Genomic DNA, 12,714 nt, shown 5'->3' with positions numbered 1-12,714 from the left:
AAGTACCTAGCCTACTTAGTAAACTCAATTATGATGTAACTAGCAGTTACCCATGGTTTGGCACGCAATTTCGTAGGTTTTGCACCTGTACTAGCACATCTGGATCGATTATATTTGAATTATATTTCCGACGCCAATGTTTAGTTTGCCTTCTTGCCACGATCAATAAAATACGTTAAAAAGTAAATAATTATAATCATTTTAATTTATTCCGTCATTTTGTTTGTTTGTTCTATAATTTATTTTGCTTTTTCCCAATCAAGAAAATATACATTATAGATAAGTGAAGCCAACTTCTGTTAAAAGACAGCTAAGATTGATTTTATAACAGTCTTTAAATTTATAATAAAGATTATATAGGATTTTTTTTCTTTTACATCTAATACTTAATATTTGCTAGAAATGTACAGTTAACAGTGCATTAAAAATGACGCTATTTATATGTTTATTTCTTTATAAACTAAAAATTTTTTTAATATTTAGAACATTTAAAGCTGGAATTGGTACATTAGTCAAAAGCACAGGCCAGCGAACTTCCATCTAGCATAGTTCATGCCTACTGCTTCATAGGGAGTTTTCGGACATTTACTAACATAGATACGATGTACATCATTCTACAGCGTAATGTAAGATGTACATCAAGTAAAGTCCAAAGGCCAAACTAAAAATGAGAACTTTCTATTGTAATAACGTAAATTCAAAAACTATTTATTTAGTCCAGTATTCATTTACTAAGTTTAACTTTCACAACTTGAGCCAAGACAAGAATATTAAACCACCTATAACAGGGCCTAAATTGTAAAGGTTTCAAAATTTAAACAAGCGTAATTTTTTAAAGAGTGTACCTTTTCAAGTCAAATTTGCGGCATTGTACTCTACTAATAGAGACATTTAACACTACTCGACCTATGCTCTAATTTAAGATTTCCTTTTGACTCTTTGCGAGCCATCCCCCTGACATCACAAAAAATGGCAGTTACTTCAAAAAGTATATTTATAGGTGCAGTAATGAAGTACTAAGTTTAATTGCTTTATCTGTAATCGTTCGGGAATTATCAAGCCCATGCGGGACTTTTTACATCCTGTATGTGCGTGCCTGATGGTTGGTTGTTTGTGTGTCAAGCTAAGAAAAATATGACCTGAAAAAAGTACCATTCATATTTTTAACCTTTTTGATACCCTGTCACTTCGGTCTCTAGCAAAACTAGCACGACTGGCGCTTAACTTCTTTCTTACATAAGTTCTCTATCGATTTAAAAACAAATCAGATTGTGTGCTTTATACAATGCAAAACTAGCACGACTGGCGCTTAACTTCTTTCTTACATAAGTTTCTCTATCGATTTAAAAACAAATCAGATTGTGTGCTTATACAATGCAAAACTAGCACGACTGGCGCTTAAACTTCTTTCTTACATAAGTTTCTCTATCGATTTAAAAACAAATCAGATTGTGTGCTTATACAATGCAAAACTAGCACGACTGGCGCTTAACTTCTTTCTTACATAAGTTTCTCTATCGATTTACAAACAAATCAGATTGTGTGCTTATACAATGCAAAACTAGCACGACTGGCGCTTAACTTCTTTCTTACATAAGTTTCTCTATCGATTTACAAAACAAATCAGATTGTGTGCTTATACAATGCAAAACTAGCACGACTGGCGCTTAACTTCTTTCTTACATAAGTTTCTCTATCGATTTACAAACAAATCAGATTGTGTGCTTATACAATGCAAAAACTAGCACGACTGGCGCTTAACTTCTTTCTTACATAAGTTTCTCTATCGATTTACAAACAAATCAGATTGTGTGCTTATACAATGCAAAACTAGCACGACTGGCGCTTAACTTTCTTTCTTACATAAGTTTCTCTATCGATTTACAATAACAAATCAGATTGTGTGCTTATACAATGCAAAACTAGCACGACTGGCGCTTAACTTCTTTCTTACATAAGTTTCTCTATCGATTTACAAACAAATCAGATTGTGTGCTTATACAATGCAAAACTAGCACGACTGGCGCTTAACTTCTTTCTTACATAAGTTTCTCTATCGATTTACAAACAAATCAGATTGTGTGCTTATACAATGCAAAAACTTGCACGACTGGCGCTTAACTTCTTTCTTACATAAGTTTCTCTATCGATTTAAAAACAAATCAGATTGTGTGCTTATACAATGCAAAACTAGCACGACTGGCGCTTAACTTCTTTCTTACATAAGTTTCTCTATCGATTTACAAACAAATCAGATTGTGTGCTTATACAATGCAAAACTAGCACGACTGGCGCTTAACTTCTTTCTTACATAAGTTTCTCCATCGATTTTACAAACAAATCAGATTGTGTGCTTATACAATGCAAAACTAGCACGACTGGCGCTTAAACTTCTTTCTTACATAAGTTTCTCTATCGATTTACAAACAAATCAGATTGTGTGCTTATACAATGCAAAACTAGCACGACTGGCGCTTAACTTCTTTCTTACATAAGTTTCTCTATCGATTTAAAAACAAATCAGATTGTGTGCTTATACAATGCAAAAACTAGCACGACTGGCGCTTAACTTCTTTCTTAGCATAAGTTTCTCTATCGATTTACAAACAAATCAGATTGTGTGCTTATACAATGCAAAACTAGCACGACTGGCGCTTAACTTCTTTCTTACATAAGTTTCTCTATCGATTTACAAACAAATCAGATTGTGTGCTTATACAATGCAAAACTAGCACGACTGGCGCTTAACTTCTTCTTACATAAGTTTTCTCTATCGATTTACAAAACAAATTCAGATTGTGTGCTTATACAATGCAAAACTAGCACGACTGGCGCTTAACTTCTTTCTTACATAAGTTTCTCTATCGATTTACAAACAAATCAGATTGTGTGCTTATTACAATGCAAAACTAGCACGACTGGCGCTTAACTTCTTTCTTACATAAGTTTCTCTATCGATTTACAAACAAATCAGATTGTGTGCTTATACAATGCAAAACTAGCCACGACTGGCGCTTAAACTTCTTTCTTACATAAGTTTCTCTATCGATTTACAAACAAATCAGATTGTGTGCTTATACAATGCAAAACTAGCACGACTGGCGCTTAACTTCTTTCTTACATAAGTTTCTCTATCGATTTACAAACAAATCAAGATTGTGTGCTTATACAATGCAAAACTAGCACGACTGGCGCTTAACTTCTTTCTTACATAAGTTTTCTCTATCGATTTAAAAACAAATCAGATTGTGTGCTTATACAATGCAAAACTAGCACGACTGGCGCTTAAACTTCTTTCTTACATAAGTTTCTCTATCGATTTACAAAACAAATCAGATTGTGTGCTTATACAATGCAAAACTAGCACGACTGGCGCTTAACTTCTTTCTTACATAAGTTTCTCCATCGATTTACAAACAAATCAGATTGTGTGCTTATACAATGCAAAACTAGCACGACTGGCGCTTAACTTCTTTCTTACATAAGTTTCTCTATCGATTTACAAACAAATCAGATTGTGTGCTTATACAATGCAAAACTAGCACGACTGGCGCTTAACTTCTTTTCTTACATAAGTTTCTCTATCGATTTACAAACAAATCAGATTGTGTGCTTATACAATGCAAAACTAGCACGACTGGCGCTTAACTTCTTTCTTACATAAGTTTCTCTATCGATTTACAAACAAATCAGATTGTGTGCTTATACAATGCAAAACTAGCACGACTGGCGCTTAACTTCTTTTCTTACATAAGTTTTCTCTATCGATTTACAAACAAATCAGATTGTGTGCTTATACAATGCAAAACTAGCACGACTGGCGCTTAACTTCTTTCTTACATAAGTTTCTCTATCGATTTACAAACAAATCAGATTGTGTGCTTATACAATGCAAAACTAGCACGACTGGCGCTTAAACTTCTTTCTTACATAAGTTTCTCTATCGATTTACAAACAAAATCAGATTGTGTGCTTATACAATGCAAAACTAGCACGACTGGCGCTTAACTTCTTTCTTACATAAGTTTCTCTATCGATTTAAAAACAAATCAGATTGTGTGCTTATACAATGCAAAACTAGCACGACTGGCGCTTAACTTCTTTCCTTACATAAGTTTCTCTATCGATTTACAAACAAATCAGATTGTGTGCTTATACAATGCAAAACTAGCACGACTGGCGCTTAACTTCTTTCTTACATAAGTTTCTCCATCGATTTACAAACAAATCAGATTGTGTGCTTATACAATGCAAAACTAGCACGACTGGCGCTTAACTTCTTTCTTACATAAGTTTTCTCTATCGATTTAAAAACAAATCAGATTGTGTGCTTATACAATGCAAAAACTAGCACGACTGGCCTTAACTTCTTTCTTACATAAGTTTTCTCTATCGATTTAAAAAACAAATCAGATTGTGTGCTTATACAATGCAAAACTAGCACGACTGGCGCTTAACTTCTTTCTTACATAAGTTTCTCTATCGATTTAAAAACAAATCAGATTGTGTGCTTATACAATGCAAAATTGGCTCTCGGCTCTTGGACTGTAGAGGATGTTATAAGCCATCAGCAACAATAGGGAGTTGCTACTGCCCCAATATTGGGAACATATGCATGTTTAGAGTGTTTGACAGGTTCATATGTTAGTTTAGTTATTTTTTTTTAAACGTGTGACAACAAAGGCCAAATACACAATAATTGATTCTCGAAAGGAGAACTTCATTGATGTTTCAGTTCCCTCAGAGCGAGTAGTTTTTGTGAATCAATTTTTATATAAATTAAATTATATGTATTTAACAAATCAAGTTTTCAGGGAATAAAGCTCAATTGAGCTCAATAAAGGTCAATAATTACTTGCTCCAACTTCTAATGTACTCTTCTGATGAATCTTGTTTTGTTATTTTTATCCTCTAAACAATATTGAAGTGTTAGGGTGATGTTTTTGACCATCGTCGTAACAACTGTGGCTATCTAACCGAAAGGGCTCGGGTTAGATTCTCAAAAAGTCCATAAAAATGTGCTAATGGATTTGGACCGTGTTTTCAGTTTTTAAAACGTTTGTTTGGCCAGATAAATATAATTCAATGGGCGTACATAGAACTCAAATAAAAAAATTTAAGAAGTTTAAAATGTATCATTATAAAAATTGAGAAACATTTTCATTTTTCATTTTCTTCAACATTTTGGAGATAAGAATCTACATGTTATTTATCTCTCTATAAACAGGTTTTGTTACCAGATTGGTAAGAGACGATAAAAAACCTTTTAATAGTTCATTTTAAATTTTTTGCAGGTTCGAAGTCCAGTAGACACGTCCAATTTCGACCACTATGCCAAAGATCCGCAAGTTCCTTACGACGAAGACTCCAACTGGGATGCAGACTTTTAGCGCTCCATGTGCTGTCTACGGACAATATACACTTAAAACAGTATTTTGAATATTAATAATTGTGACCAACACTCACTATGATCACGCCATATTTTAGATATTTTATAAAGTATGTTGATTTTTATACTCACAGTAGATTCAAGAGGTTACCGAGATTTAAGCTGTGACTAACATAGACTAGCATAATATTTTCTTAGATTTTTCGATAAACTTGACCATAAATAAATGATTATACAAATTGAATACATTCTGTAAATATCTATCGTTTATGTTTACACTAATATTATGCATTTGTAAATACTGTTTTCCATGCCCGCGCTCTTTAAAAAATGCTATAAATTAAGCCATTGTTTTTTTATAGTGTTGGTTACAAGTTAATATTGAGCATTTATAAGTTATGATAACAAACATTGAATCGTGATATGACAGTTTTAGCACTGAATATTTATAATTTTGACATAAAAATATTTTTAGATCAACCTTTATCTATACAATAAACTCTATCAAGTTGAATTATGAGTATTATTTGGTATGTTACCTCTGTTCTCGAATATTTTTAACTGAAAAAGTAGCAAATCTTAAAATTATTAGAAAGTTACGAGGTAATAGAGGAATCTGAGTCCATATATTGTAACACAGAACAATAATGTAAAACCGGCAATTCTAGGAATACTATGACTGCGGTATATGCATGTCATGTAAAAAGAAGAGGATGCTATTGAACTCTTGATTATTGAACTTAAAATCCCCCATTGAAAAATTCCATTTAAAAATGCTAAATATTATCTTAAAATTTTGAAAATTACGTTCAAATGCTTTCAAAACTTCTACATTTCAAATGATAATTTTTGCAAACTAACATCTAGAATTAGGGAAATTTTCAATCACTGATAAGTCTAAATAACACGATTTTACAACAACATATATTCCAAATGTAATGAGGCATCAGGAGTTTAATGGCTAAATGTAGTTATTGAAATATGTGGGTAAGTATAGCGCGTAACAATGAGAGGAAGTTAAAAGATATGAACCTGACCTCACTTTAACTCCGGTTTTTTTAGCCGAACTTAGTCTCCAAGGACCAAAGTTATGTGTTAGATGGTAACAGGTTAAATAACAAAAATTAATTTCTAATATGTCATAAATAAGAATAGTTGTTTTTTATTTAGAACTGATTTGGATTTAACTGTTGTCTAATAAATATTTTTGATACTGAGAACTACAAGCATATAGCTCAAGAGAATATCTTGAAAGCTATTTGAGTTATAGATTTTTAATTTTCCTTTTTTATTACTTAGGAGGGTGATAAACTTTTTCTTCTGCATATATTTCTTCTACCTATCTGTTGGCCTATTTTACCCAGAATGTCTCCAAAACGGATGAAAATGAAATATTGAATGCAATCTTATTTCCACGTATTCAACATCATTTTTTAGGATGGTGCATGTCCATCCATGAGGTTTGACTAAGCGTTACTAAAGCTTCAATGGGGTAGAAAATTTTATTTTCTGGCTGACTGTATGTCTGCAGGATATTTAGAGAATAAAATGAACTACAGACTTGAAATTGTGCATGCAACTTCAGCGAAGCCTGTTAACTGGCGTATTTCTACCTTATAACCCTGCTGGTTTATTCTGTAGTACATGACAACTATTCAATAACTTTTAACTTATAGTTATAAGCTAGTTAAATTTATTTGATCAAGATTGCTGGCAAAAAATAAACTGCATATAAAGTTACAGACTAATTTACATAAAAAATACAACGTATTTAATTTGAACATTTTATGTTTGTTGTTTCTTATTTGTGGTAAACGTAAATAATGTGTTTTCTATTAAACGCTTGTTATCACAATTTATTCAAGAAGACAATTTTTAAGTAAAGTACACGTCTGAACAAAAACAATTTTATGATTTTCCATCACCACTTTTTAAACCTCCCGCATATTTGATAACCCCCCCCCCCCCAAATGTTTTCTTGATACACCACTGCTCGCCTTTAACTTTAACTATGACCTCATATACATCTTTGCCGATTGCCCATCCCCCCAGAGTAAAGAATGAAAATTACAGAGTAGGAAGTCCATATTAAAAGTCCATATTAAAAGTCCATATTAAAAGTCCAAATATCACGCAATCTCGTTTTATGATGCCCTCCTTAGGTCGTCAGATACGTGTGGCCCTACAGTAGTTTACTTCACCCACCACATGGCGCCCAAAACTTTGGTTTCTAGACATTTCTCTCAAAATAGCCAATTTTTCGATTATTGGCATTAAATATAAATTATGTCACTAAGACAAGATGAAAAATCAAACAATTTATCCAACTTTAAAATTTGGTTTACAATACAAAAAGTATATATAATTAGCAGTTACCAATGCATGGCTTCCCACACAACTTTCTGCTGAATAAAATATTTTTAAATCGAACACCAAACACGCATGAGATTGTCACTGGAAGATATGTCAATTTTACAATGATTAGACTTGAACAGTGTTTCGGACCCAGAAGTCGAAAAGTACAACAGTTTTGTGAACTCGAATGTATAATGTAAAATGATAGAACTCGAATTTCGGTTAATCGATGATATATGATTGAATAGTTCCCGCAAAATTTTCAGTCAAACGTGACCAATATTTCAGGCCAGTGTGGTGAAATCCAAGTCGGAGTTAATAGATATTTTAGAGAAGACACTTATGGTGTAATATTATTGAGCTTTATATATAGGCAATCATAGGTATTCATTCTTGCAGAGCATGTATATCCTGTAAACCTGATACAATAAAAGAGTGTGGCCCTTCCAATTTCTGTTCGCTAAATCATTCTATTTTTGTGGTTCGGTCATAGATTACATCAATTCGTATCATATCCCTAATCAGTAAAAAAGTACCTGCCGACTCCCCCTTTGGCTTTTACCATTGCTTTTAAGTTCCTTTTGAAATGGTCACGGGCTCGCTTAATTAAATCAAGACTACATTTCCAAGTGATGCTGGTCTTATCGTGACGCCACAGCCAGATTCTGCCGCGCCACCACTCAACCTATTATAGTAGTATATTGTACTCCCGGTCCCACTCCTGCTTTCCATTTTAAAAACAGGCTAATACTTTTATATTGACCACTTATTTCATACTAATACTGATGTTATACTTCAAGAATGATGTTAGATTGTAAAAATTATTAAGTTTTTAATAAGAATTAAAATACAAAATCTCTCTTAAAATGCCAATGCACTCTAATTAGGCCTATAACACCAAAATGTTATTTACAGAAATCATATTTCCGAAGTGCGGTGCTTTTAATAATACAGGGTAGAAGTACGCCACACTAAATGTTGCGTTACAGGTTTCGCTGAGGTTACATGCAATATTTAACATTTTTAGTTTAATAAATCTCAAGATGTCTTACAAACATATCTATAGGCTCAGAAAAGACATTTTGTACATCCGTCGAGCAGACAAAAGGAAATTGTGTCAGCCTACTCATGGTTGGACATGCACTATCATAGAACTCATTCTTGTCTATGTAGAAATAAAGTATCATACAAAGTTTAACGTCTACAAATTAAATCTTTCTCGAGATACGCGTATTTTATCACATGATACACTCACATTTTTGTCCATAAGGTTAGCTTTCATAGCGGTGTGTTTAAGTAATATAATAAATTATGCACAATTTTATGTTTACTCTATTCTACACACTAAGTCGCCAGAAGATTGTGTTGCATGTGTTGGGGCAGATAGGCTACAGTTTAAAATCTCGTATGCTTAAATTCGGTTTGTTTAAAAATGTATTTATTCTGCTATTCTAATGGTGTTATCATGGTTCCCCGTAAGACCAATGTAAAAATGTTTTATCATAAAACTTTGTGTTGCTTGTATAAAAATGAACTTGAAGCAAAATTTGTAGTCTTTAGGACAGTTTGTTTTAGATATATCGTGCAAATAGGTGGATAGACACACAGGAATAAAATTTTTCAGTCTCTCAAGTGATAGGCTTTTCTAACGCTCAGCCAACTAGTCTATATAAACATTCTGGCCGCTGCGAGTGATTCTTGGTTGAGTTTTCAATTTTTTTGCTGTAATACTAATACCTGCATGTCTGGCGGTTTGCTGTTCCTCTCACAGAGGGAAATTGTAATTTTACGGTATCGATTACTTCGTTTTTCGACTAACGTTGAAACACCAGTGTTTGTGTCAATACGATAAAATGGTTAAAACGTGAGACATGTCTAATTATGCTGTCAATCGACAGCAACACAGACAATATGGATGTTGACAGAGAAACCTTTCTCACAAATGTTTGCCTCGATTTGAAAAAGCTAGAAGTTCTTCGTCAGACATTTAGCTAATAACTACGGCTTACTTCAGCGTTTGGACGACTCCTTAGCTTCCGAAAAGAATTATGGGGCAGTTATTAAGGGCCTTTAGTACAACATATTGACTCTCGAATCCCACTGGAACGAAAAAACAATAGCGGCAATCTGATCTCAACGCTACATTTAATGAACTGGATATCACCCATGAAGAAAGCCGTTGCTTAAAAAATAGTGGTATGTTAAGTAGACTTACTGATGTTAAAACTAAGTTACGAAATAAATCTGATGAATGCATATCCTTGCAGTCTTTAATTGGCGAGAAGGATTCAATTATTGCTGGACTTAAGTCAGACCTTGGGGCTAGTAATAATAAAAAACTAGAATTGACTGAATCTGTAACTGACTTAAAATCTTTAGTTAAAAAAAGCTAAGGAAAAGTCATGTCTTAAAAGTATGTGGGTAGAGGACACCATTCTGGATACTTTCTTTTATGTTTTTAACTAATTACCTCTCAACTTTGGGTTGCAGCAAGACATGGAACTTAGAAAAATTGAGATTCTGTAACTCTCTTGCTCTTGCTGTAGTACTCTTAGAAACTAATGTAAAAAAGTTGATGAGCAGTATCACAAGTACTGCATTTGGTATGAATGGATTATACATAACAATGGTGAAAGGATTGAGTTCCTTTTGTATTGGAGTGGCTAATAACTTTTAACCCTTTTCCACAACAACTTGTTCTCTGTTGTGTTTGTTATAGTTATTTAAAAGTATATTTCAAAACGTATATACAAATGTTCTATAAAAAATAACTCAGAATTTTTTATTTTCTGTCTGACATAATGTACTCTCCAACATTAGCATTAATAATACTTTTCGTTGTCAGAGACCGTGAAAAAAACACTCTTACTTGATACTAATAACAACTGTTAATAACTTATTTACTTAGATGTTTATTATCTTGAAGCTGGAATAGTTGGTTCTTCCCATATTTTTACTCACAATGGTAGCCAGATCATTGATTTCAAACTGATTTATCGTGATTTGCCATGCAAAAAAATCCAAATAAAAAGAAAAGTTTATTTCATGTAGAAATTTCAGAGATCTTTACGGTGATAAGTTTATGGGCGTTGTTTCTGATATACAATGGGATTATATAATTACTCAGCAAAATATGAATGATATCACTAAGGCATTAACATAAATATAATCTAAGTGTTTGATGAATGTGCCCCCATTGTGAGAAAAAGAATAACAAGAAAGAAACCTCCTTGGAGAGATCCAAATATAAAATACCTTACAAAAAACAAAAATGTATATCTGTGTCGGAAAACAGGTTTATAGGAATGCATACTGCAAACTTTAAATTTCCTCTGTCTGCTTATATGATATATCTTGTTGTATATATTATTTTTGAAAACATTGTCTTTAAATGGTACCAGATATTTAACGCAACTAAAGCATGTGTCGTTTTCAACAGTTTTAAACAAATATAATCACCAGTACAAGTTTAACTTACTTCATTCTGTGAAATGTCAACATTTCTTACTTTAAATTCATCATCAAATTCTAATCCACAAATACGCCTGGACAGTCCGAGGAAACAAAGGCAACAAGAGTCAGATAGGGCAAGTAGAAGCCACAAGGGCTTACCAGGGGAAAATACTGGGTGAAACCATTTTTTAATGATATCAAAAATTAATATTTAAATAAAGTAAAAACGACCAAAAACAACAAAGAATGTACAAAATAACAAGTTTTTAACTTTGTCTATTAGAACAATATAGTATCAGTGGTGTGTATCGAAGAAGACTGATCCAAGTTTGGTTCTGGATGAAGAGTGAAACTAAAGAGAGAAATAATTAGCACTGTTGCAAGTTATAAGGGAAGAAAAAGAATTACAGAAAGCTAAAAGGTTTACGTATTTGGAGTAATGAAATAAAACAAGCAGTTAAAGAGAAACAAATACCATATAAAAAGCACAATAATCATATAAAGAATTCTACAAACTAAAAAAAATGAAATGTACAAACTAAAAATAAATAATACTAAACAAATTACCAGTCAAGCACTTAAAGGATCTTGAAATCGTTACATTAGTAGAACAGAGACTGATACTCATGTTAGGCAATCACTCGTTTATAAACCCGTAAGATCTTGAAACAGGTAGGAACGGGACAGTGTTCAAATCAATATTATTAAGGAACTGGCTGGATTGAACATTACAAAGAGTATGGTATAAATAAGAAGCTAGAGAATTCCCAATGCCTGCAGTGGACGTAATAGAGCAAGAGATGTAGGAATGGGCGAATTGATAGAGGCACTAAAACGAAAAAAACCGAAAAGCTTTAGAATGGATAACATCAACACCGAGTTATGGAAATATGGAGATCTTCTGATCCATTTAAGACTTCTCCACCAGTCTATGTTCTATTCAGTGTATATTAGAATAGAAAAATGATACCTGAAAGCTCGAAGAAAACAAAAGTTATATCTTTATTTTAAAAATGAGACAGGAATATTATGTAAAAACTATAGAGAAATAAGTATAATGAATTCAGCCTACAAAATATATACCGAAATACTGAAAAACAGACTGTAGATAATAATGGTTAACACAGTAAATGAACAACAAATAGATTTTAGATTGATCAATCATTGATTAAACAGCATGAACATAATAAAGGAACACACATACTATTTATATACCCCGAAAAAGCATTTCATAATGTAAATTGGGAACAGTTATGGTCCATCAGGTTACCAACAGTAATGAATACTTTAATACTGCATCTTTGACCAAACTAGCTGGATAGATTGCTGAAAACTGAAAAGAACGTAAAGAACTATTGCCATTAGCCAATAAAACAACGAGGTATATTTGACTGCCACTTCATTCTGTATAGTACTTTGATTTATTTGTTACACAATAGTACACATATCTAGCGCAGTAACTGAAGAAAACATAAGCTATATCCCACACATGTACGTTATTGGAGCCTGCCATGCTG

General features: G+C 32.8%; 1 protein-coding gene across 4 annotated transcripts in view; it reads left to right on the top strand.

Annotated features, from left to right (window-relative positions):
• The window catches only part of LOC124359728 (cGMP-dependent protein kinase, isozyme 1-like), a 152,945-nt gene extending 147,042 nt beyond the window's left edge, over positions 1 to 5,903 (top strand). For all 4 annotated transcript variants that reach the window (XM_046812707.1, XM_046812706.1, XM_046812705.1 and 1 more), the window contains one exon: positions 5,295 to 5,903. In XM_046812707.1, coding sequence (XP_046668663.1) covers positions 5,295 to 5,390 — 96 coding nt within the window. In that variant the 3' untranslated portion in view covers positions 5,391 to 5,903. The remainder of the gene's footprint in view (positions 1 to 5,294) is intronic.
• Positions 5,904 to 12,714: the final 6,811 nt, after the last annotated feature.

This window comes from Homalodisca vitripennis, chromosome 4 (assembly GCF_021130785.1).
Source record: "Homalodisca vitripennis isolate AUS2020 chromosome 4, UT_GWSS_2.1, whole genome shotgun sequence".
Lineage (NCBI taxonomy): Eukaryota > Metazoa > Arthropoda > Insecta > Hemiptera > Cicadellidae > Homalodisca > Homalodisca vitripennis.
The sequence above is the reverse complement of the archived record's forward strand: the minus strand, read 5'-3'. Positions and strand labels throughout refer to the sequence as shown.